At 38.9% G+C, this 27,286-nt stretch overlaps 1 protein-coding gene across 3 annotated transcripts; it reads left to right on the top strand.

Annotated features, from left to right (window-relative positions):
• The first annotated feature begins 179 nt into the window (after positions 1–179).
• On the top strand, positions 180–27,286 carry LOC128855099 (phosphatidylinositide phosphatase SAC2). 3 transcript variants are annotated; one of them, XM_054089728.1, is made up of 15 exons: positions 180–418; positions 17,367–17,595; positions 17,671–18,088; positions 18,161–18,282; positions 18,365–18,537; positions 18,603–18,795; positions 18,862–19,189; positions 19,261–19,331; positions 20,946–21,161; positions 21,470–21,706; positions 21,767–22,083; positions 24,833–24,963; positions 25,021–25,694; positions 26,288–26,462; positions 26,548–27,286. In XM_054089728.1, the coding sequence occupies exons 1-15, from the start codon at positions 322–324 to the stop codon at positions 26,674–26,676; spliced, it is 3,510 nt and encodes a 1,169-aa protein (XP_053945703.1). In that variant the 5' UTR covers positions 180–321; the 3' UTR covers positions 26,677–27,286. The 3 variants fall into 3 exon arrangements, with proteins under 3 accessions (XP_053945703.1, XP_053945701.1, XP_053945702.1); XM_054089726.1 differs by lacking the exon at positions 20,946–21,161; XM_054089727.1 differs by lacking the exons at positions 21,767–22,083; positions 24,833–24,963; positions 25,021–25,694; positions 26,288–26,462; positions 26,548–27,286 and having other exon boundaries at positions 20,946–21,264; positions 21,470–21,591.

Raw genomic sequence — 27,286 nt, 5'->3', positions numbered from 1 at the left:
TTCTTTTCCAATAACTGGTTTCGGTCTATTAATGTTTCTATTATACTTCCATTAGCTTTGTTTCTTTATTCCTAATAAGAATTATAGAAAAATTCCAATTATATGGTAGCACCAATCAGCTGAGGTATTTGACATTTTACAATCTCCGTCAATTTATTCCTCTTCGCTTTCAAAGCAAATATTTCGTGGTCATTCACGTGAATTTATTGCTTTGGTGGTGTTGTTACGAGAGAAAAGTGAATCCAAATGAGTGTTTTGTGGAAATAAAAGTGAAAATAATAGTAGAAAAAACAAAAATAGTGTAAATTCATTGCGGTTAAAATGGAAGTGTTTCAGACGGATAACTACTATATTTTCGTGAAACGTGAAAAAAGTTTGTGGTGGCATCGCAAGACATCGGAGTTTACAATCAAAGCTGGTAAGACAATGAAATGTGTCTAAAATATTACAAAATAATGCCAATTTTGTAAACCAACTTGATAAACAAGCTTGTTTTAGTAGAGTCGTTCCCTGCATATCGCATTGCAAATAAGCGTTTAATTGAGTGATTCGACATGACTATACACACCCGAAATCAAGTTTGTCATTACTTGTGTATTAGTGCATATCCGTCGCCCTCTCACCAGATATACACCTATTAGGGATCCCCTCAATGCCAAACGTGCTGCAAGCGCTTGTAGTGGAGTGGTATTATTGTTTATCATTATTTTTGCTGTTTCCTCTTTGTCGAATTGGTAAAAGAAAAGTGGGTGGAGGAGGGAGTATATACGATTTGCTTTGAGTCAGTGGGCTTGAGCGTACATAGACTATGTGGCGCAATAAAGACGTTTGTTATTGTGCTTATGTGAAGCTATCCAAATATAATGAAAAAGTTGTATGTGAAGAATTAACAATTTTCGTTTTAAATGAAAGGATATTGTCAGGGCGGATAAAAAATGATCTCGAAAACTTATTTTAAGCGCTTAAATAAATGCTTCAAAAATGATTTTAAAATCTTTATAAGTCTTTATAAGATTTGCTAACATTTTATAATAGTAAATATTTAGGTTTAACAGTTGACATGTGTGTACTGTCACATAAAACCTAATTCAAAAAATGCTTTACATAAAATTCATGCTGTGTATATTTGTACGTGGTTATAAGTACAGTGTACTCTCTCTTAAGCGCACACCAAAGGTACTGAAATATTTGACCGCTTAAGAAAGGTGTTTATTAAGTGTAGGTACCCTGTACATACATATGCATTTACCTTTTCAATACAGACGAAAATTTGTTTTGTGAAAATATCAGGTATCAAAAAAAGTTTTTCAATAAAAATAAATAACACCTTCCTGCTATAAAAATGTAATACTTTTTAAAAATTTGAGTTTAAAAAAATTGTTTTTGGAATATTATTCAATAAAATTTAATTTTGCAGTAGATTAAGCTTTGTCTATTGTTACGAAACAAAGATTTATATATTTTATATATGGGAAAAGTCCACATAACATCAAGCGATGTAATAGATGCATATGTATTTGATCTTAAAAACTCGTTTCAAAAACGTTTCCACGACAGTCGGTTCTACGTAACCGGAACGACCCGTATTTATATCCGGCCAAGGACTGTCACTTCAGCCGTATTCCCCGTATATGTATGGGGATTGTTTACGCTGCTACAACAACGACAACATCAATCAGCCTAGTGCTGCGACTTGAATGTATGAATGCATCTACATAGTTACACAAATTCTCTGATTACTGTTTTCTTTTATTGTTACTTTTTAATGCTGCGAGACATGAAATTTAAGCACCAAACATTTTTAAATTTCGGTGGCTGAAATGACATCCTCTTCCTCGTGTGAGTCATACAAACATGTCAATTTCCATTGACTTGAATTCGGTTTGGGCTGATGCAGCAGAGCGCGAGTTTATTCACCTTAAAATAATGGGTTATTCAATAGGTGCGCTTCAACTTTTTTCCGATAGGGAGGGCGAACGACGCAATATTTTTTATTTTTCGCTTGTCATTTGTAAACTTCATTAGTATACATTTCATCATGGAACGCTACACACTTCAGCAACGATTGCAAATCGTGCAAATTTTTTATGAAAATAATCGTTCTGTTGCTGCTACTTTAAGAGCATTACGGCCATTTTACGGTCCATTTAACAAGCCGTCCCGTTTTGGGGTTATGTGAAGTCATTGGTCTACAGTAACAAGCCGGCGACGATTTGTGAGCTCAGAGCCAATATTGAACGCGAAATTGCTGCAATTTCGGCCGATTTATGCAAAAGAGTGGTCGAAAATTGGGTTCAACGGGTTCGTAAAACGTGCACGCAGTGGTCATGCAAAAGAAATCGAATTTCATACTTAAATGTATATGTTCAAACTCGATAATAAAAAAAAAATTAGTTAAAAAAGTCAAACCGTTTGAGTTTTATTCAAAAAAGTTCAAAAGTTGAAGCGCTCTTACTGAAAAACCCTATACATATTTGTAATTTAATAAGTGCACTATGTATATATATGCGTTGAATAATCTATTCGTTTGTTATATTGCGATTGACTTTTAACTGAAGTTAAAAAGAGGTATCCTGTTATCAACAAATTCTTTGAAGAAATTGTTGTTACTTCTTATCTTTTTGTAAAAATTGTTAATGGCGATTGCACATGTTCTATTGAAAAATATGTATATACATACATAGGATTATATTATATTATATATATGGAGTATTATATGATAAGCTCTAAGAATCTTTCCCATTAAATGGCAGGCAAGTTCAATTGCTATTTTTATTTTTTATTTTATTTTATTTATTTTAACAAAAGCTACATATCGTCAGCTTTTGCTTGAATTTGCGATTTAATACTCGCGTAAAATAATATGTCAAACATTTTTTTTTGTAATGTATTACCAATCGTATTTGTAATGTATTATTATTGGCAAGATGGAGATTTTTTTATGAAATTGTCGGATGTTGTCACCGTCCACGCTTCTGCGTCATACTACTTAATTGCCTACTTAGTCCAAAGTAGCACTTGTTGGCAAGGGAGATTTTACGTTGGATTTCAAGGCTGAAATTGTTATCGGTGTTAATGCTGGTTCCTAAGTATACGAAGCCCTTTACAACCTCAAAATTATAACTGTCAACAGTGACGTGGGTGCCGATACGCGAGTGCGCCGACTGCTTGTTTGATGACAGGAGGTACTTCGTTTTGTCCTCGTTCACTACCAGTCCCATTCGCTTTGCCTCTTCATCCAGTTTGAAGAAGGCAGAACTAACAGCGCGGTTGTTAAGGCCGATGATATCGATATCATCGGCATACGCCAACAATTGTTCGCTCTTATAAATTAGAATTACATTTGCCAAAAATTGGAATTTCTACTTTACTGCATTCATTGTACAGAATTACAAGTAAAACACTCTTCTTCTTCCTATTTTTTTGACAGGCGCCCTAGGTATGGGTTTTACAAGCACTTAGGTGCGTAATAATGTGGGTGCTTGGTATTTTTACTTAAGGGGGGGGGTAAGGGATAAAAATCGATTTTTTTTTTGCATGTTATTGTAATAAAACATTTCAAAAATACCGTGTTAAAATTTTAAGTCAATCCGAGCAAAACTTTTTAAGTTATAGAGCATAAAGCCGAGCCGCCTCAAACATCTGCCGAGACGCAGCAGTTGCGCGCGTAGTCCGTTACAAACTTTAAACGCGGTTTTCTCGAACCTTTTTTTTAAAGTGCGTAGTCATTGGCATTTGAAAACTACTCAACCGATCCTTTTGAAATTTTGCACACATATTTTACATATAAAAAACCTCCCCCCAACGTCATTTTTTTTTATATTAAGGTGGTTTTACACCTACAAAATGGCGGCATTTTTTCGTCAAAAATCACTTTTTACTTCAAACGACTACCAAATGGCTGAAAATGAAAATAAATCGTCAAAATAAACGTTGGGGGGAAGTTTAACTCATACTTTAACTAAATTATTCGATTTTTTTGATTTCAGATGATTCTACGCTGAGATATGCTGACTACTGCAAAATGTATTTTTGAAAAGACGTCTACGTAAATGTGCTCTCATTCGCTCATTTTGCAATATTTTTACATGAAAATTTTATCAAATATTCTTGAAATGTTACTTTATAATATGCAACAACTTTTAATAAACTGACTTGAACCGTTTCGCTACAATAAATTCATGAAAAAAGTGTTTTTTTTTAGCGTTTATCCCTTACCCCCCCCTTAAGTGTATTGGCGGGGTTGCTATGCCAAATTATAGTAACCTTAAAAAAATCGACAAAAAAAAAGATACAAAATAATATCTTTGACTTAGAAAATTTACAGTAACAAATATTTTTTATATATTTCTTAGCTTTGATAATACTTTTTTATTGACATTTCTGATATTTGTACGATTTTTTAGACCTTTTGGTACAATTTTCATTGAAATTTAATAATTTTTTATGCAACCATGTTACGTTTTGAAATCAGCTGAACTCAGTTGTGGACATTTTTTGGCGACCAACTGAGAGTATTTTTACTTATGAATCTGTAAAATGACTGCATTACCCAATACAGTGAAGCCTCGATATAGCCAAAGTGCATTAATTTGTTTTGTTTTGACTAATAAAAGTTGGTTTTCAAAAAGTGAAATTAACCTAATCGTTTTTTATATTCAAAAATGGGGAATTCACATACATATATACATTAAACAAACAAGTGAATGTTTTTTTTTAAGAAACTTGAATTTGAAATTGCTTGAGTGAGTTAAGGTGCATTGAATTAGTAGAACAGCTGATTTGATTTTTTTCTTTGCATTTATTTGGTATGTAAATTGTCAAATTTGGTTTTAATTACTCTAAACTGTGGATTTTTTTTATAGAATTTTAGTGGCATTTTTATACATTTTAGTGGCATTTAGCAAAAAAACAAAATATAGTATGATCCGCAGGAAAGCATGGCCGGGTATATATATATGTATATATATATATATATATAATTGGCGCTTACACCCGTTTTGGGTGTTTGGCCGAGCTCCTCCTCCTATTTGTGGTGCGTGTCTTGATGTTGTTGTGAGTTTTTTCATGGCAGAAATACAATCGGAGGTTTGCCATTGCCTGCAGAGGGGCGACCGCTATTAGAAAAATGTTTTTTTTAATTTTGGTGTTTCATCTAGATTTGAACCAACGTTCTCTCTGTGAATTCCGAATGGTAGTCACGCACCAACCCATTCGGCTACGGCGGCCGCCGTATGCTTGCTAATAATAGGCCTCTTCGTTTCGCCAAGCATTAGCAAGGACGAATAGATGAATCAACTGGTATAAATAAACATAACTTGGTAACGGTGGAAAAGAGCTGCAAAAAAAAAAAATTCATTTGTTTCTGAAAATAGTGAGTTATACCAGTTTTATGAGGTATAGCCATACTTGCTAGCGGCGAATTCTGCTCGATAACTTTGTTATTACTTTCGCCAAGTGAGCAGAGCCCAGAGATAGCGAGCAGAGAAGTGGCGCATCGCAGCCGCCTCATATCAAATCAAAAGAGTGCATGTATTCCCTTATTGTTTGATCTATTAAACAAATTGCATTTTTCGTTATGTCCAGGCTTTGATATTCTATAAATTTGTAAAGCGAGACTACATATGTAACGAAGAATTAGTCCCACCCTCTTAACTTCGTTATATCGAGGTTTTACTGTATAACTTTATTGATTTTGATTAAGGGCGTACAACTGTTGTAGCGAAAACAGCTTTAATTCTGTTTATTTATTTTTCATTGGAAATCATATTATTTTCATGTTGCTAGCTGATTGGGGTAATTGGGTCAGAAAGCTTTTTTATGTATGTATTATGTAGGTATATATATACAATTACAATTATTTCTTTCACTTGGCCGCGTGCATAGCTAATAGCACGGTTGGCTAGATTGACGCTAGTCTTAACTCGGCACGCAAAGGACTTTGGAGCTTAGGGCTGTTGGTGTGATTGATTAAGGTGGATATTTGTTGCTTTGGGGACATGAACTTGAACTCACCAATTTAGCATGTTTTTGAATTATTTTTTCTTCACTTATAAATTCACAAGGGTGGAATAAAATGTGTGTTAGTTCTCATATTTTGTGTCACGCTAGATGGACTACCCTGTATTTACACATGCATATAATTGGCGTATGCATCCTGTGTGGCATGCATTTCTATGGAGGCAGCCTAAAGTTATGTATGGGCCATTTTTAATGCGAAGTGTTTTCATGAAAGAAATGCAAGCAGCGGCTTGCCATTGCCCGCCGTGGGCCAACTGCTATTACAAAGTATTTTTCTATACCTTCATATCTCATGCTCACAGTAAACATTGTGCCTTGGAGCCCAATTGGCTACGGGCCCATAAATCTACTTACTTGGTATGAAATTGAGATTCGTTTTTTTATAATTTTTTAAATTCGAAAAGCGTCTGACACTGAATATTTACTGCGAAACAATTGAATCTCCACATGATTTGCAACGTGGCTTCTTTGTGCACTTTGCATGGACCATCACGCACATTCCATACGCCATATTGTGCTGCGTTGACATGTGAGTCACTTGACCATGACTCTTGACTCTTCAGTTTCATAAAGCGAATATACAGTGATACCTCGATATAACAAAGTTGAAGGGGTATGATAAATGATTCGTTATATCTGGAATTTCGTAATATTTATGGAAAATGGAAACCTCGATAGAACGAAGAATGCAAATTTGACGAAAAAATTCGTTATAAGTAATTTTTTTTATTTTGTGTTTATTTCCAAATTAAACAATTAAACAAAACGTACAAGGTTTTAATTTCTTATTAATAAATACATCATTGAAAATTTTAAATTTACGCTGCTACTTTATTTTTTACCCTCTTTTTTAATAAAACAATTCTCATATTTAATGAGGGATTTAATGTTTCGCGCCAAAAAATTTTTTAGCTTTAACGGGACTCTAACCGTCCACATATTCAGAATTCACTATGTAGAGGCTTCTGAACCGACACTTCGTTATGTAGAGGCTTTCGCTAGCGTCAATCAACTCTGAAGGTTTTCATGCCCGAAATGTCTTATTTATATATATGGCACATTTTTGTATGGAAAATTTCGCAACCACGTGCTTTCTTCTGGGAACTCAGTTGAAATTTTGTTATATCGAGTTTTTCATTTTATTGTGTTTCATTACATCGACGCTTCACTGTACAAGTACAATGGTTACTGTTTGCCTTATGACTTTCTGTTCGGCTAAACATTTTTGTGTCCTTTTCATTTATGTTTGAAACTAAGATTTATGCGTTTGGATGAGCGCCAGCAATTCACAAATTCTTGGCATGGTGTGTAGATGAAAGAAGAAGAGATTAGAAAATACAATTCATAGTCAGCCACCGTCGTCGAATGGATTTGTGCGTGACTAACTCTTGTTGTGTCCGGGTTCGAAACTCAGGGCACGAAACACAAGATGATAAAAAGTTTGTTTCACTTGCGGTCGGCCCTCGGTAGTCAATGGCAAACCTTCGCATGTATTTCTGCATGGGAAAGCTCATCATGGCAAAATCATCTATCGCTCGGAGGCTACCTAGACTGTAGGTTCCTCCATTTGTGGACCAGCATCATCAAAACGCCCACCATAAATGGGAGATCCGCCAAATACCCAATAAATGGTGGGTGAACAAATTTTCAGTGTCTTTGATTTTATAATGCGCGTATAAGTAAATGAATATTAGAATCGCTAATAAGTATGCTGATTTATGTTTTTTTTTTGTTTTTTCTTAGCAGTTCAAGAGGATCCGTAGGTCCTTCTATGTTTCATCGGCGTGCGGATTTGCCTGGGTGTGACTGAATGAATCTTACTGATGCTTGTATTTCTTAGAATGGTCAATTATTTGGAAGAATGCGTTTGATGAAATGTTGGGGAATGGTTTCAAGATGTCTAACGCTCGTAGGCTAGTTACTCTTGACGGATTTGGTGGCCGAGTAGTGGTGAACGTAATTACTCCAATGGTTGTTAAGTGCTGTGCGTCGTAGTTCCGTAATTTTCGACGGAATGTCCATTCTGAATATGTAGTTGTGCATAAAGCAGGGCGTTCTGGCGGCGTTTTTTCGGCTGCATAGCTTACGAGTTCATTGCTCGGAATCCCAGTATGATCGAGCACCCATATAAGTTTGATTTTGTTGGGCTCCAAAGGTGCACTACAGATCGCTTTTTGCTATGGAAACATAAAAGTATGGCAAGCTCGGATGGTTTTCACATACGCCGATGGGTCAAAAGCGCCACACGACACTTCACTTGCAGTCACTTCGCAAGGTGGATTTCTGACAAAGCACGGTTTGCCTCACAGCTTTGCCCAGTGTTGACAGCAGGGGAAGGTTGCTGTGCTTCTAGCAACAAAGCATGCCCATCACAACAAAAGCAAATTTTGTCATATTATATACACCGACAGCCGTTCATGTCTTAACGCCACCGGATATCATGGTTTAAAGATGATGCCTGTGAGGTATTAATGTAAATTTGCATCATTTAATGACTAAATAAACGTGAAATATGTATGTATTCGTCACATAATAGTGGGATAATTAATTGTAAATGTTGTGCCAAATTATTTTTGTTATCAATAAATTTGATTTGCTTGCATTGTCTGTTGGTATCAAAGGCACTTACCTATATTCATATATACATATGTATGTAGATATTTATAATAAGCAAAATGTATAAAAATCGTTGTCTATTTTATATTCGCCATTAGCCTCTACATACAGTGTTGGACAAAACCTTTGCAACTGAAATTTGAATTAGATAATGTGAATACGGTCGCTCATGGACAGCTGTTTGCTGGATGTGATCTTTTCTTTTTGTTTTATTTTGGAGAATGGAAGATTATAGAAGATGTCAGTTTTTTGAAAACATTGGATATTTTGCCGATCAATTTTTTTCAGTTCTGCCCAAGGATGATCAATCGGTTTTAAGTCAAGAGGCTGCGACGGCCATTCTAAAACATTCATTTTTTATTTTTTTAAATAACTCCTTTGCTAGTTTTGATGAGTGCTTGGGATCGTTGTCCTGCATAAACTCCCACCTTAGGAGCATTTCTTCTCTTGCATAGGGAAGCACAACCGCATCCGATGTCTTCATTTGGTCTACCGCACACATTTTGCCTTTTATCCAAATTATTCTACCTACTGCTTCCTCCGAAAAGCATCTCCACATCATTACTGAGCCGCCATCGTGTTTTACTGTTTTTTTTTTTTTTGTATATCTGGGATCAAATGCTGTACTTATGGGTCGTCGAACATATTCTTTTCCGTCAGATCCAAACATATTTATTTTTGTTTCACCCGACCATAGCACATTTTTGCAGTTTCGCCGTTACATTTCATAATATTCTGCTATTTGTTCCATTTCCTAACAATACCTATTTGCAAATAACTGGTACAGTCGATTCGAAAAATGTAAGTACAGTGTTTCTATTACATTTTTCTACGGTGTATATTCAATGAGACCAAATAATTGTAACTTTAATGTTGCAGTACTTTATTTTCAAATTGCGAACGATGGTCTGGGGCATATTTCTCCATGCTTCCTGGGATCTTTAGAAAAAATGAGTTATTGCTGCCCATTACTGTTATGAATCCCCTTTTTTACAAATTCCCCCTAAGTTTTCTATGGTGTAAAAGTCTGGGGATTGTGGTAGCTAGTATTTTCTTCTTCTTCTTGATTGGAGCGATAACCGCTTAAGCGGAGTTTAACAAAGCGCGCCAGTCGTTTCTTTTTCGCACTAATCGGCGCCAATTGAACACATTCAGTGCAGCCAAGTTCTTTTCCACCTGATTCATCTGAACGCAGAGGGGGCCTTCCTCTTCCTATGCTACCACCAGCTGGTACCGCATCGAATATTTTCAGAGCCGGCGCGTTTGCCAAGTCCTTTTCCACGTGATTCACCTGAACGCAGAGGGGGCCTTCCTCTTCCTCTGCTACCACCAGCTGATACCGCATCGAATACTTTCAGAGCCGGAACGTTTCTATCCATTCGGACGACATCATCGAGCCAACGTAGCTGCTGCATTTTTATTCGCTGCGCTATGTCAATGTCGTGGTAAAGCTCATACAGCTCATTGTTCCATCCCCTACGATACTAGCCCATGTTTTGTTTTTCATTGGGGTAAGATTTTTACGTTGCGGGTCCCAAACCCAGCGCGCAACCTGATATTTTTGGCTGCTTCGCCCTCTGACGTTAGCTTGCTCTCAAACGGATGTTCGGGAGCTACTCAGAGGGTACATGGTCGAAGCCCGGAAGTTGTGAGCTGTATGCAGAAGAATCAACCTGGCCACTACCAAGTGAATAGCAGGGACTTCCCCACTTTCGTGGACGTTTACACACGGAACCATCCAATACGTTCCATTCCAATACGTTCTATTTATTATCCTGAAATCACGATTTTACAACCTTTGCCTCAGGTAATTTTTTATGGGAAGACCCATTTTAGATGCATATTTATCTATTGTACCATTGAAAGAAAGATCGCCCACCAGCAGTGGAAAAACATCTCCAGACCATAACATAACCACTACGCTTGACTGTCTTAACCTCTTTGTTCAGCGGTTCAGGCACTCAACGGTTCAACGCACTAGAAATCAAATGCCCTTGCTTTTCAACTTCTATATTAGTTTCATTAGTGTCCTATGGTGACGATTGCAATGACATACATGGCTTGTGTTGCAAAGTGAACGATTATTTTACGAGTCTTTCTCGCATTTTTATTGCGACGAATCTCCAGCTTTCTTCTACTAAATTCACGGCGACGCTATTAACCACCTGGACAAAGGAGGCAAGCTGCGGTTAAAAGTGAAAGTCGCCGATACACCAGTAGCGACCGTAAATAGTAATACAATTTTGGGGGTCACCTTCGACAGTTTGTGGCGCATACCTTGAACTCACTCACCTAACAGCCCTCTGCCTTTAGACACAACCCGTCGAAACAGGATACTTGTTTCCTGGGCCTACCGTTAGATGAGATAGACGATGACGACCGGTGACTACACTGTACTGACAGAGTTTGATGAACTGCTACAACAACAATAACAACTGCCTTAACATGGTGTGCTTTTTGGAGGCATTTGCCTTTTAGTCGTCGGACGTAGCATATACGACCACTTCCTTTCCTACCAAATGAAATTTGGACTCGTCGCTGAAAAGAACAACTTTTACTGACTTCGAAGTTGCAATTGTTTTGCAGTGCAAGTGGCTGCGTCTTTCAAGCTTTCTTCAAATATAAACGAGAAATAATACATAAATAATTTAATAAACATTTAAAATAGCATTTTAAAGGAAAAATTGCTTTGAACGAGAAATGAATGTCTGAGGATGAGTTTCAGTTGCAAATGTTTTGTACGCCACTGTATATTTTCTCGACATGCTTTGCTACTCGTCGTCCTCGTGGCACATACATTTAAGTGCTCTTAAGTAAGCAAGTACGTGCTTGGGTGCTCAAAGTAATAATGTACATATGCTTCGTCCTTGATCCTTTATGGACAGGTTAATGGCTTTAACATTGTACTAGTTTTTTATGCCATAAAAATGTGCTTCCACATTTTTTTTCCAAATTGGTCCGGATTTCTTTAGTTATCTTAACTCCTTAAATATTTAATTTTGTCATTAAATATGAATTGTTGACAATCGCCGCCAAGTGAATCAGCTCAAATAAAGCGCAGATAATTCTCGTGTCAATAAATGCACACAAACAAAAAAAATGCATACATACATACCTTCGCAATTAAAATGGAAAAAAAGAGTAACGCCCCTAAATTTCCATTGCTAAGCTTAACGTAGCGGAGAATTACATAAATAGTAAAAAAAAGGCGATAAAAAAAAAAAAACAAATAATAAATTTAAGCACAACATAGCGTGGAAGAATTTTGTTAGCAATGGGTTGGTCTGATAAAATTTTCTCCAAATACCACTCCCAAATTTTTTTTTATATTCTAAAGAACACCCGCCCAAAACTTTTCTTAAAGTTACTTGAGGGACCTGCTTTGAGCGATATAAATTCGGGCCATTACAGGATGTATGTAGAATCCGCTTCATCAAAGCCCTTTAGGATAACTCCGAAGTGGCAGTGCTAAACACAGACAATAATAGCGACAAGGATAGGCGTAAGGTGCCAGGCGTAAGGTTAGGTTGTCCCATGTCATCCCTTCTCTTCGCGATAGTCCTAGACGACGTCATGAGCCAATTAACGCTGACACAAAAGAGGCAGTATATGGTGTTTCACCAGGTATCTTGAGAACCTGGACTTCGTCAAAGTTACTGCTACAACAACAACATCCAGTTGTCCAGCGTCGATGACATCTGCCTCCTCTCTCACAAACTCACTGGCATGCATGCGAAGGCGAACAGACCGCATCACGCTGGTACGCACTGTCGGACCGGAGGCCAACATCGCCAAGACTACAGCCATGAGAGTCAACCACAATAAAGCAAGACATAATGGTTGACGGGACCAATTCGTCGAAAGCTTCTGCTACCTTGAAAATGTCAACTGCATGCTAAAAAAGCAAGGGCGGCGTTCGGGCGTATGCATAAAGTAAGGGCGAGTTCGCAAATTTCCAGGCGCTCTAAACTGCGAATATTCAGCTCATACGTGAAGTTAGTACCGTTGTACGAAAGTAAAATATGGCTGGTCTTTAACACTATCACACACAGGCTACAATCCAATCTTTCATCAACAAATCCCTCCACATCATCTGTAGAATATTCTGAATTTTGGAAAAACTGCGTACTAAGAACATCACAGACTTCGAGAGTTTATATAAGCAATACAAACCAGTAAAAATTACGCTAACTCTTATGGAGCTCAAAGGAAAAAATGGTTGAAAGTAAATCGAAAAACTTGCCCAACCATCTTTCGTTCACGCGTTGAGTGTTGTAAAGTTTACTGAATTCAAAATAGCATTCAGCGTTTCTTTGTACATATACATCTTGATTTCTTAGGCTACGTTCCGCTGAAAGACATTAGCATTGAGAAACCTAAATCTATATATCTGATATCTGAGCATGATTCAATAATAAAAAGTGTGCTCAGTAAACAGCTTTTTCGTTCTCTCTTGACAAATCGGCTTCCTTAGCAAGACACTGGGTTGCTAGCTCTAGAAATTTTGAGTAAAAGTGGAGGAAAAGAGTATCGGTATGTATGTCATGGATTATATCCCGACGAACCGCTTATGTCAGGACATGATAGAGTAATTGAGGCAATTCGAGATCGAGTTCTATTGTGGTTTTGCAAAGAGCGAACATTTCCCAAAGAGTTACAACGGAGAAAATAATTGGATAGTCCCGACGCGATCAATAACATTGCAGGCCTCATTATAAGAAAGTTGGAATTGACGGAACTTGTTTCCATTTAGCTTACCTTCACATCGGTGTATGAAGTGTTCAGAGGAGACTTAGCAAAGCGCAGTACCAGTTTTCTGAGTATTTCTAAAAAAACTGGAGGTAGTATTCAAAAATTTTAACAGCACAACTATTCGGTATGCGGCAGCTACTGGTAAAAGTTTATTGCATCCCCAGAGCTCGTGATTGTTAGCTCCGACGCCAAAAAGCTTGGTCTCATACGCTGACGACTGCACGATAATGGCGTCGGGCAATGACATCGATGGCCTGTGCTCCAAAGTGAACAACTACCTCACCGACCTTTCTCCAACTTCCCCCCACTAAGTCCACGGCGACCCTCTTTACCACCTAGGCAAAGGAGGTCAAACTGCCCCTCAAGGTCAAAGTGGATGACACACCAATTCCGACTGTAAACAATTCCAAAATTTTGGGTGTAACCTTCGACAGTCTGCTCTCCTTTCCTGCGCACACAACCCCAATTGCCACCAAAGTCCAAAATCGCAACAACGCCCTCAAATCGCTTGCCGGCAGCACTTGTGGCAAAGACAAAGAATTGTTGCTATCGACATTTAAGGCATTTAGGCCCTCACAACCATTTTCTGAAACGTGTAAACCACTCATGAACTCTGGCTCGAGATAGACAATCATTGCCATACACTTTTTTCATCAATTCAAATGTTTCGGTAAACGTTTTACCGATTTTAAAACAAAATTTGATACTAGCTCTTTTTTCAAAACTCATTTTTGTATCGATGATACAAACATACTGACACTTTAGATGCAATAACTTCCACTGAACCAAACGACACAAAGCTTTCACTGGAATTCAGCTAGGGATGTAACTTCCAACGCACCAACTCATTAAAAAGATGATGCCACTAAAAACATATTTATGATGCCAGTCTTGTTTGTTTTGGACTTCACCTTGTATAAACTAAGCGAAATTTGAAACTACTAAAATAAGTATTAGCTTCAATAATCACTCAGTACCGCTTTCACTACCAATCTCCGCCTCGTTTTCAAATACGGTCACTGCATTATCGTTCCCCTTCGATTTAATTAAGAACATTCCATCGTTATCCTTAGCTATATAACTATCATTTTGCTGTTTGTTGCTTTCCACCCTCTTTTGCAGCATTTAGTAAAACTCGCCTGGGGTTTTTGTTGAAATCGCATCTAAAATAATTTTACAATATGAGTCAAGTAATTGAAAGTCATAAAAAAACACTCGTATTAAATGTGATTAAGCGATTCGTATCGCTGTGATAAGCTCTATTACAACGATAATAATGTGTAGTGCTGCAGCAAATCACTTTTATTGCCAAGTCTAGATAACAAACTGCAACACCAATTCAAGTATAATTCCAGATGTGTAGAAGTCTGCAAGCCGCGAGCGACGACTTGCAGCAAAGAAAGTGCAAAGGTATCAGGCAACGTTGCATAAGTAGAAATAGGAATTCCTTTAGAAAATATTTTTTAAACAAATTAATCCGAACTTGATACGGTCGGATACGGTACACTAGACAAGGCTAGTTTACTGGGGCGGCAGCCCTTGCTCGGGGAAAACCCGAGTCATTCCGGTAACGTAGAACCGGCTGTCATGGGAATGTTTCTGCTAGGGTGTTACCGCAGGCCTCACCCATGCAGACACCTGCTTGAGCCTGAGCCACCTCCTAGGCATGTCTGGAGGCATTTCCTCAATTACGCGGACGAGATCCAAGACAAAACAGACATACAGCTACTGGATCGGACAGTGTACAGACATACCATAAACGACATTCATCGGGAGACCATTACCATCTTTCTAAGCTCCCGACCCCCGAATACCGTTATCGGAATCCAACCACCACCAATCGCAGACGAAGAGCTCCAACTTCCCCGAGAGTCCCGCGTAACCTTGGCACAATTACGTTCGGGATACTGTAGCAGGTTAAACTCCTACTTATCCAGAATCGACCCCGACATACTAAATATTATATATGTCCGACATGTGAAGGCACCCCGCACGACACTAACCACCTTTTCACGTGCCCCATCAAACCCACTCATCTAACGCCCCTCTCCCTCTGGATCCAACATGTCGAAACAGCTAGTTTTCTGGGCCTACCGTTAGATGAGCTAGACGAAGACGACCGGTGATTACACTACACTGACAGGGCAAAGTTACTACTACAACAACTTGATATGGTATTTTCTCTAGAATCATATACATATATGAGATGAGGCTCATTTACCCTTATGTCGGTGCCATTTTATCAGCATTTTTATCAGCAGAGTCTCGAATAGCTTTTGGCGTATTCTCCAAATATTATGTAAATAAAAATGATAAAAAACAACAGTTGCAATCAAAGTTAAAATTTACATAGCTCTTTTCTAATTTCACCAAATATATTTTTTCTTCACACTTTTATCCGATGAGAAAAATCAGAGGCCTTGGGTGCAAGAGAACAATTAAATTTGCCTTAACACATGGGCTGAAAAGTCTCGACTACCATGAGAAGGGAAATGCCATCAACAGTGAATATTTTATAGCGTTATTGGAGTGTTTGAAGGCCGAAATTGCAAAGAAACGTCCGCATTTGGTAAAGAAAAAAATTGTTATAAATTGAACTTCGAAGTGCTCCCACATCCACCGTCTTCGCCAGATTTGGCTCCCAACGACTAATGGCTGTTCTCTGACCTAAAAAAAATGCTATTTTTCAATGGAGAACTATGAAGAAAATCACGAAAATTGCACGGTAGCGCCACCTATCGTAAATTCTAGATAGTAATAAAAATGAATAATAGGCCTCTTTTATTCGCCATTCCTCTGCTCGGCTCACTTGACGAAAAATTTGCATGTGGGAGCAACAACAAAGTTATCGAGCAATATTCCCTGTTAGCAAGGGAATACCTCATAAAACTGGTATAATTCAATATTTTCAGCGCTATCAAAATATGTTTATTTATACCAGTTGCTCCATTAATTCGCCCTTTGCTAACGAAAAGAAGAGGCCTAATGAATTCGATTCTAACAGTTAGGAACCATTGGTAGGTAGGTGAAATGCTCAAAGTGCCAATCTGGCACTCCTCAAGTAGAGCTAAAGCACCGTTTTGATACCAGTATGAGACCTCCAACAGGCAGATATCTACAGCCAACCAGAGCTGTTGATATAATGGAGGAGATTGATTGGAATTAGGTTGGCGCACTGTCCCAGACTGTCGAAGAAAGGAACACCCAGTGACCTTAGTCGTCTAGCTGCCAAACCCGGACATTTACAGAGAAAGTGCTCAACAGTAGTCCTTCTCTGAAAGGTCCCCACAGCTTCTGCAATGGAGATTAAATGGTAACCCTAGTTTTTCCGCGTGGGTGCCGATCGTCCAGTAACCGGTAAACACAGCTACGAGTTTGACAATTGAATGGCGAGGAGTCCAAAGGACTTTCTGAGTCCTCCGTATATTGTACTTTGGCCAAAGGGTGAAGAAATGAAGCTCCATCTTTTCTGCGCTTTTCTGAGAAATAATCTGTCAGGGTGATGCCGATACCCGGGTAGGAGGTCTATGCGGCCAATTCAGTCCCCTTCCTGGCAAGCTCATCAGCAATTTTATTTCCCTCTATGTTTCTATGTCCTGGAACCCAGATTAGAGAAATGTTACCTGCATACCCAAGAGATTTGATCTTACAGGAGTCAGAGCCATGGTACCATAACTTTCCAGAATAAGCCATAGTTCAAAAACAGCAACTCTAAATGCGTAAAGAAAAAAAATGGATATATAATTATTTTTATTATTGTTTGCTTAAGCGCCTATTAGGAGCGCATAGTGCCAAAAAATCAGATCCATAGCCAAATTATTTCGTATTTTGTTATGAGAGGTATCAGCTATTATTTAGTTTTAGGTTCATCAAATACGGAAACACAAACCTCCATTTTGTATTTATTGTTACTCTTATACCCAATTAGTTGCGCGTAACCTCACTCCATTTTTTTTACTTACTTACCCCTTCTTCAGGCTGGGATCTCTCCTCTGTAGATGACATCGAGTGCATCGGCATTACACATGGCATCGTGGGCGTCGTCAATTTGCCAAATGTGTACGAACCACATTTGGTGATTGTAAAGGAAGCTACTCCCGTTGGCGTACTTTACGCGCCCAGTTTGGTGTATAAAATCAAATCTATTTGCATTTTAAGCGCCGATGAACCAGACACAGTATTGACATCCTGCACAAGGCACACGCGGTGAGCTAATAAAAGATGGCAGAAGATCTAAAACAGCCACTAATTACAAATTTTTAAATTTATTGCGTATTACAGAAGCGCCAACAGCACTCCTACCCACTCGTCCTCATCGAATGCTTCCACTACGGGTAATACCAATAATACGCCCGCCCCCAAAACAAAACTTTTCGAAGGTGCGCAGTTGATGAATAAAACGTGGGGCGCTGTGAAAATTGCCGGCAACACTATCAAGAATACCACCCAACAAGCGGCCGCTTTGGCCTCGAATCAAATGAAATCCTCTGTGGGCATACGCGATCCATCGCGCATAGCGAAGCGCATCACAGAGGAGCTGCATAAAATATTCGATGACACGGATAGCTTTTACTTCAGCTTCGACAGCGACATCACCAACAACTTGCAGCGTCAGAGTGCGGCTGGCGAGCAAAAACAGCAGTATGATGAGCGTTTCTTCTGGAATATGCATATGATTGCGGATATTTTGAAGTTTAAAGTAAGCTGAAAAATTAATCCGCCATTTTTATTGCATTTACGATTTGTAATTGTAAATGAAATTTACTTCTAGGACAATACGTGGGTATTGCCGATTATACAAGGATTCGTGCAAGTGGAGCCTTGCGTGATAGGTAATGAATGCTTTACGTTGGCGGTGGTTTCGCGCCGGTCACGACTACGCGCGGGCACAAGGTGAGAATTGGCGTTTTAATTTTGGCCTAACCTCAGAATGCAATTAATTTCTACATTTTCTTACTCTCTTTGTTATTTTCAGGTATAAGCGTCGTGGGGTGGACGAACAAGGCAATTGCGCAAATTATGTTGAAACGGAGCAAATATTGTCTTTTCGTCACCATCATTTGTCCTTTACGCAGGTGCGCGCCTCCGTGCCCATCTATTGGAGCCAACCGGGCTATAAGTACCGGCCACCGCCACGTCTTGATAGAAGTGAGCAGGAACTACATTATTCTTATTTTCAATTTTATTAATGTAACTTTTACACCTCATTTTAGGCGAGCAAGAAACGCAGGAGGCATTCGAATTGCATTTTGCCAAAGAAATATCGATTTACGATGGTGTTTGTATTGTCAATTTGGTCGAGCAGAACGGCAAGGAGAAATTGATTGGCGATACGTACGCAAAGCATGTGATAAAACTCAATAATGATCGCTTAATTTATGTCACTTTTGACTTCCACGATTACTGGTGCATAATTACACGTTTATGCTTTTCTAGCCGACTCTTAATGAATTTCTTTAATTTAATTTGCAGTCGCGGCATGCGTTTTGAAAATGTTTCTGCGCTTGTAGAGGCGCTTGCGACTGAAGCAGGCGCTATGGGTTTTCATTGGCGTGACCAGCGTGGTGTTATTTGCAACCAAAAATCAGTATTTCGTGTTAATTGTATGGATTGTTTGGATCGCACAAATGTCGTTGAGACAGCAATAGGAAAAGCTGTGCTGGAATCGCAGCTGGTTAAGTTAGGCTTATCACCACCATATACACCGATACCCGAGCAATTGAAATCCCCATTTATGATACTATGGGCAAATAATGGCGACATAATAAGTCGACAGTATGCGGGCACAAACGCACTGAAGGTTTTTTAAAACGCGAACTTTGATAAAATGCATTTAAAATATTATTAAACTGAATTTTCACTTGGTTGCAGGGCGACTATACTCGCACCGGCGAACGCAAGATTAGCGGCATGATGAAGGACGGCATGAACTCGGCGAATCGGTTAGTTGTTTTCCGTGCTAGTTACTTATGTTATGTGTGTGTATATTTTTAAGTTCTCCCTCTTATGGGTTGCTGGTAATAATTTGAAATACGTTCGAAGTACAGGGTGGGCCAAATAAGGCCTACTAATGTTAAACACAAATAACTTTTGCAATAATCATTTATTTTGGTTAATTGTTTTTATAGGTACATTGAATATATTTTATGGAAATTATGTATGAAATATTACATCAGACAAATGTCCATCATTTTCCTCGATACAAAGATTGGCTTTTTTAACGCGTTTTCCATTACAAATCTTACGCAAAATATTTCTGGTTGAAGGCTCAGTCTTTCGTCTCGAATATTTTGCTTCAGCTGTCTAATAGTCTCTGGTTTATTAAGATACACTTTGACTTTTAAATATCCCCATAAAAAGAAGTCGGGCGCAGTCAAATCTGGCGAAAGAGGTGGCCAAGGGAAATCTCTGAATTTTTGGAAATCCAACGTTCGCCAAAAATTTCACGCAGCAGGTCCATAGTTTGCCTAGCAGTATGCGCGGTTGCTCCATCTTGTTGAAACCACAAATTAGGATACTGCTCCGCCATTGGCTGCAAAAAGTTTTCAATCAATGTTCTGTAAGAAGCTCCTGAAATCGATTCCGGCGTTTCATCCTCATTTTCGCAGAAATATGGACCGATAACTCTAGTGGCCATAACACCGCACCATACAGTACATTTAGATGGGTGCAACTGATGTTGGTGTGTTGCCCTTGGATTTTCAGAGCCCCACAATCTACAGTTTTGTTTGTTGGCATAACCATTTAAATGGAAATGCGCTTCATCCGACATCAAAACATTATTTAACAAATTAATTTGTGTGGCTAATTGTGTAAAACGAATCGCACTTTAAAATTCTACGCAATGTCGTTCTGGAAATGCCCAATTGGCTGGAACGACGGCGAGTTGAGACAGATGGATCATCTGCAACACTCTGCCGCATAGTTTCCACGTTGTCTTCAGTGCGAATATTTCGATGGGCACCTCGTCCAGGACGGTCGGCCACTGAATCCAGTTCCTCAAAACGACCGACCAAACTCCTAATCATGAAGGCTATGCGAACTGATCTGGAATTAAAATGTTGCCGATATTTACGCTGCGTTGACAAGAATAGAAAAACTCGATAATTTTAACGCGTTGTGTTGTACTGTAGGGTTCCATAATAAATTTTCAACAATTCAATTATAACCTACAAAAAGAGAAAAATAAATATTTCAAAAAACAAAAAAGTTATTTGCGCTTAACATTAGTAGGTCTTATTTGGCCCACCCTGTATTAGTAATTTACTCGTGGAACTTGGAATTTCGTAATTATAGTTAAAGATGCCTGCTTTCTGCCTTTGAAAACAGCATAACTCTATCAAATCGATTTTTTCCTAGTAGATTTTCTATTTCACATGCTTGTTTATCGTGTTTTGTTGTTTTTTATTTCAATTACAAGTCTTTAATAACAGTTTGTGCATTTTTCTAAACCAGTTCTCTACTTCAAACTAAAAAATCGTTACTCAAATCCAACATACATTACAACTCAATGGCATCATTTCTTAACAATACCTTTAAAAATTCGCTCTTCGTAGTTTCTTCATACAAAATTTTGCTGATTCCTTCCGGCAATGTATAATCGATTTAATGCAAGGCAAGCTGGTCGAGGCCAATCAATTGAAAGAGGATGAAGTTATGAAGACAATATTACACATTCTCTGCCCATCTACACCGGCGCCTACACGCGGTTACTATCATGCCGGTGTGCTCGGTCCGGAATTGCATTTTCTGGAAAATATCGTAAACGCCAGGTGCGCCGCACCCGCTAACCCACGAATGAAGTCGAAAACTCGTTATTTACTTAACTTTGTTGCTCCTTTTGTTTCCGTTATCTTACTACTCTCATTTAAAAAGGTATTTTTCTTTTGATTTTAATTTGAGTTTTATTTTAGTGCTTTTCGCCCCCCTTTTTATTATAATTTGTTTTTAATATAATTTCAAAGCACAGCTGCACTCCTTCATTGTATGCGATTTCTATTACAGTTTTCTCCCTTTTTTTGCTCACTTCACTCACCATACTCATTTGTGAATTGCTTCTTTATTTGTGGTTGAATTTCAGTTACTATCTCGCGCGTTTTAAAGATTCCTATCGTCAAGCCACCATCGATTTGATGCTCGGCAATCAAGTTTCACCGGAGTCGTTGAATGCGTTGGGCGGGCAGAATGTACCAGATGAAACAGATGCGCTGGAGAGCGCCGAGCAAGCCAAGTTGCTAGTGGAGGATTGTCGCCGCTTGCTGTTGGGCTCAGCTCAATACCCAGTGGGTTCGTGGGGTCTTATAGATGCCGATCCGACGTAAGTAGAGCGTGTTGGAGGTATAGGGTACACTTAATTTATATTTATTACGTTTTACAGTACTGGTGATCTGAATGAAACTGAGGTTGACACAGTGCTGCTGCTCACCAACGATTGCTATATTGTCGCCGAGTATGATTCGCATTTGGATAAGATTGTACGTTTTGAAAAGGTCCAGCTGCAAAATATTACACTGATCGAATTGGGGATGTATCAGCAAACAAAATTGTTCCAGGGCACGGCGCCAGCGCTGCTCTGTTTGCGGTTCAACTACACTGTCGACGGTGTGGATGGCTACTTCCATATGTTTCGCTCTGCCAATATACGATTTTTTAATAATATGGTTTTTGTGATCAAGACGCAGGAGGAAGTTATGGGTAAGAATAAGAAACTTAGTAGAAGTTATGGCACCATGTCAATTCAATCATGGTAAAAAAATTTGTACAGGTGTGGTCGATATCAGGCCGTTAACCGGCGCTCAGCGAATTTGACAGAATCAGCTAATGAGTTGACGTAACAGGGGTTGTAAATTGGTTTGTTTATGAAAAAACTGATATTATGTTGGTGATATAATGTAGTGGTGTGACGTGGCAGGCGAAGTTGCACGCACAATTTTTTTTTCATCAAAGTTAATGTCGAAAGTTGCCCAGGGTAGCACGAGAAAGAAGCGACTGGCGTGCTTTGATAAACTCGGCCATACTCTCCTAAGTGGTTATCGTGCCAATCAAGAAGAAGAAGTAATGTCTAAACTTGGTAAATCTATCAGCCTTGAAATGGAATGCCTGATTTCTCTCTCGGCTACTTCCGAATACTTCGATATTAGGCTCATTTGAGTTCCCGGTTACAGTGGCCTAGCGGGAAACTGCCGGGCTGATCAGCTAGCTAGACAGGGAACCCTCGCTGGCTAAGTTGGAGCTCCCTTGAGAATAGGTAGTCTGACCTTGGAAAAATGGGGCTCGTATCAACTCAGCGAGGCCTGGGCTAGTGTACAAACGTGCAAAATCGCAAAATCCTTCCGGTCACGTGTAGGTCGAGGGCGCTCGAGGGAGGTTCTAAGCTCTCAAATGACCCACCACATCCTTATCGGGCATTGTGTGTTAGGTATCCATGAGATTTGAGATTGTTTCAAGCCTTTTCTACAGAAGGTGTCTGGAGGATGAGTCGAACTCATTTCAGCACCTTCTCCTCAGCTGTCTTACTCTCGCCAGGCTACGATTCATACATCTTAACTCTAATTTTTTTTGCTACACCTGCGGATATGACAGGATTAAATATCAAATACCTGATGAATTTCATCAGCAGTTTGAAGCGGTTAACGCATTTGAAAATAATCAGTCTTTTGTTCGTCCTCTACTCCAGAGCTCCTTCCTTCTTTCGCACTATTTGGTTCTTCTCTCTGAAGTGGGCTTTTGCATGATATCCTGATAGCCTATACTCTTTTATTGTTGTTGTTTTCACGTCACGGTAGGTCCAGGAAACATGCTGTTTCGACGAGTTGGGTCCAAAGAGAGATTAAGGGGCATGTGAATAGGTGATAAGTATCATGTGATCATGTGACGGACCTTTATTTGTCGGCCATATATTGGGTATGCCAAGGTTGGCTGAGTTAACCAGGATTTAAACCTGCTACAATATCCTGAAGGTAATTGTGCCAAAGTAATGCGGAAGCTGAAGCTCTCCGTCATCAATGGGTGGTGGTTTAACTCTAATGACGGACATTTCCATACCAGTCGGTTCTATGTACCTGAATGACTCGAGTTTTTCTTGATCAAGGATTGCCGCTTCAATAAACTAGCCTTGTCTAGTGCGCCTTGTACCAGAACCAGAAATGGGATTCTGTTCGATAAAGTCTAACAATCCTCTAGCGAAGTAAGTGACATTATATTACCATTGATGTATAAGTTTTGATCTGAATTGTAATTTCTAAAAAATGCTAGCGGAAGTAGAATCAATTAAAAAGTTTTATTTCCAGCTCTGTTTACCGACTTCTAGACTAACATAGAAGCATTGCGAAAAATTAAGGTTTAGTGGTCTAAAAGCTAAAGTGAAAAGGTCGTTTTCTCAAAAGTCTCCCGATATGTGAATTTGTATGTATTAGAAAATGGCCCGTCATCAGTCCGACCAGTTGCCTACAGTCCCTTCGCTAAATAACAGGAAGATCTGCGACAGTCGGGCGGACATGACAGGCAACATCAGTTTAGTCCATCTGCAGCCTCTCTCAGCCTGCCAAGCTAGCTTGTGGGTTGAAGTAACCCGTTTTCTAACCGTGGCAGAAGGGAGTGTTAGAACGGGCTCCGGGCCAAAGAAGTTGGCCTCAGAGCCCATTCTAGCTAAAGAGCCAGAGGTATCGTTACCCGCGACAACCACGTGCCCTGGGACCTATGTTAGCATCAGAATATTATGTTTGACGACATAGTTCAGCCTGGATTTACAGGACTCAACTACCCTCGAAGTGGGTGGAGAGCTGTCTAAGGCCCTGCGCAGCTTTGCTGTCGCTGCAGATACACACAGATCTGCCTCTCTACCTGTTTTCAACAACAAAATTAATTTCTCCTTGCAATGCCTACATACACCTCCGCTTGGAACACATATGCGTACATTCCAAGAGCAAAGTGTAGTTTTGTCCCGCTGAATTCCAATGGATTGGTGCGTGACTACCATCCGGAAGTGCACAGATTCTAGATCAAGGACACGAAATACCAATTGATTGAAAGTTTTTTGCTAATGGCGGTCGCTCCTCGGCAGACTTCCGAGCAGACTCACACCCCAAATAGGAAGAGGCGCTCGGCCAAAACACCTAGTTTTTCGGACGCTTTTAGTCGCTTAGGAAATTTTGATGTATTTCAGAAAATAAAACTGGGATAGATACTTCTGTCGAGTAGCTTGCTAATGTTTTTGTAAAAAAAATTTTGCTGCAGTCTAGTCTATTTATTATTATTTTTAATTTATTATTAATTAAATTAAATGTTAATTATTACTTATTTGAGTTGTTAACAAGAAATTTTGCAGAAACCCTTCTAATCCATTTCTTTTTGGTGTAGGTTAGGTTAGGTAGGCTGTACAGTTATCCCATTAATAAATTTTCATATACTTTTTAATTGCAAACTCTTCACTTAATCTTCATAGAGTCACTTACGGCCATCGTTGAGATGTTCCGCATAGCACTGGACAATATCGGCAAGTCCGATGTGCGCTACATTACAGGTGGTGTATTGCAACGGCGCAAGAGTCGGAATCCATTGCTCGAAGTACCGAGGGTAACATAAAATATATAGCCACTTTTGCCACTTCTTAATATTACACTCCCACTTTAGGGTATGCCGCGTAATCTCTCCGAATCTCAACTAGTGCAATTTAGCTCGAAAGCCATCTCCAATGTTGCCGGTCAATTTTCCAAATTGGGGCAGTCGCTTAATCCGAATAAAAATAAGAATCTCAATGCAAGCACAAACGCACAAAAGCAAACGAATGAAATAGCTAAAATAAATCCGCAAGTTATGCGCCAGTCGGAGACGTCCATCGAGCATGCCGTTGAAGCTGAGAAGGCCATGTTTTCGGTGGGACGAGCACAACGCAATTCGCACAGTGGCAGCGATACCGATGAAAATGACAGCAGCATTTATGAGCCCGAACTGGATTCGGATGTAGATTTCGCTATTGCTGCAACCAATGTGGCCGCCGGCAAGTCGGGCTTTAACCAAAATGATTTTTTGCCCTCCGTTGGCATTGTAATGGGCAACACACTGGATGGTGAACAGTCGTCAGCGTCCATCGGCAATATGGATCATTTAGTGCAAAAGGATAGCATGATGAAAAATAGCGAAGATGTTTATGCCATTTCAATATCATCGGTTACCGATCATGTCACAATGCCCACCGGGCTGTTGGAGAATGCACCACCCATGCGTCCGATTACTCCAAATCCGCAAATTTGTGTGCAAGCCGATATGGGTGCGCAGGGAGCAGGCGGCGTAGCGCAACGTACCAGGTCGGTATTTTATTGTTGATGAGCATGAGTAATTCCATTGTTGGTGGCTAGATGTTGGTGGCTATGAGCTTCTATAGGAGAAGTTGCACATACATATATGTTGCTTTCTGTATTAATATTTATTGCCATTAGTAATAAGCCAACACTTTTCAGTGCTAAATTTATAGTTTAAATCATAAATAGTTCTAGAAGAATTATATGTACGTTATACCTTCTTTATATACCTACTTATGTGTATGTATGTATGTTTATGTACAACCGTTGATTGCTCAATTTAGTTAGGAAATGGAATGAAATAGTAAAAAAATATAAAAATTTATTTATTGTATATATAATTTATTTAGATACGAAAGTTATATTCAATATATTCTAGAAATATTGGATTTTTGGCATGCAATGTTGTACACGATGGCTTTACCACTTTTGTTAAAAAATTCAGTTAAGTGCCTTTTGAGCCATATACCCATAGTAAATACTCAAATATTTTGTAAACATTTTCTGCTCATAAAAGAAATTATACACGACAAACTTAAAAAATTGCGCGCAAAATAAAGACTACAATTTGCAATACTCATTTGATTTCATACAAACAGTGAAGCAGCTAAAGATCTCAACCTACCGCTTGGTACGGCGTCAAGCGATTCTGGTAAATTTAAACAATTGGCAAGTCCTTTATCGCGGACAATGGTGGTGAGTCCTTTATCGAAATTGGCAAAAGGTATGCAAAACATTGGCATGAACCTGGATCCACGTAAGATTGCATCGAAGGTAGGTGGCATTATTACAGTTTTGTATGTATTAAAATTATCATTCCCATTAACTGGTTTTTGTTGTTTTCTGTTCTTTTTTTCAGACCGGAGTATTGTCACCGACAAGCGCCTCTGCGGACAGCACACCGCCATCGGAAAGGCAAAGTAATCGCGCTCAATTGCAGGAATTATGGGCGGAGCATCAGTGCAAAACCAAGTTGATCGCATTGTAAAGGGAATCATTACTAAGAAGGGAATAGTTTTTAGTGTTTAAGAAAAAATTGCAGGAAAAAGGAAAAAAAAGGCATAGAACTAAAAAGCGCACGCCCTCCTACAACAACAACAACAAAACACCACATTCAATAGCAGATCATCCTTCAATGAGGGCCTGTTGTGCGAAAATATGTATGCTTTTTTGGGAATAGTGCGGGTATACGCATAAAATATTAATATTTGAGGAATTTTGTAGTAGTCAGTTTTGCATTGTATGTATATTTATATGGAATTATATATTTTTTATGCATGCATATGTACTATTCCATATGTATGTATATAGGAATGCGTGTGATAGCGCACTGTCGCTTTGTGTGCGTTTTGTAGTGAGTTCTTTAAGCGCAATAACTTAAGCAGAGCGCATTTTTTTATTAAACAAATTTTATGTGGTTACCATTTGCATGGCGCGTTTTCACATTTTTTTATTAGTGTAACTATATTCTATGAAGTTAAAAAAATACGTTTAACATAATTATATAAAGTATTGGCCAAAACTAAAGCACCCCCCTATGGCATTTCAAATAATGTCAAATAACTCAATAAAACAACATCGAATATTACTTACTTTTA

The sequence above is a fragment of the Anastrepha ludens genome, chromosome 2 (assembly GCF_028408465.1).
Source record: "Anastrepha ludens isolate Willacy chromosome 2, idAnaLude1.1, whole genome shotgun sequence".
Classification (NCBI taxonomy): domain Eukaryota; kingdom Metazoa; phylum Arthropoda; class Insecta; order Diptera; family Tephritidae; genus Anastrepha; species Anastrepha ludens.
This window is presented reverse-complemented; position numbering and strand designations above follow the sequence as displayed.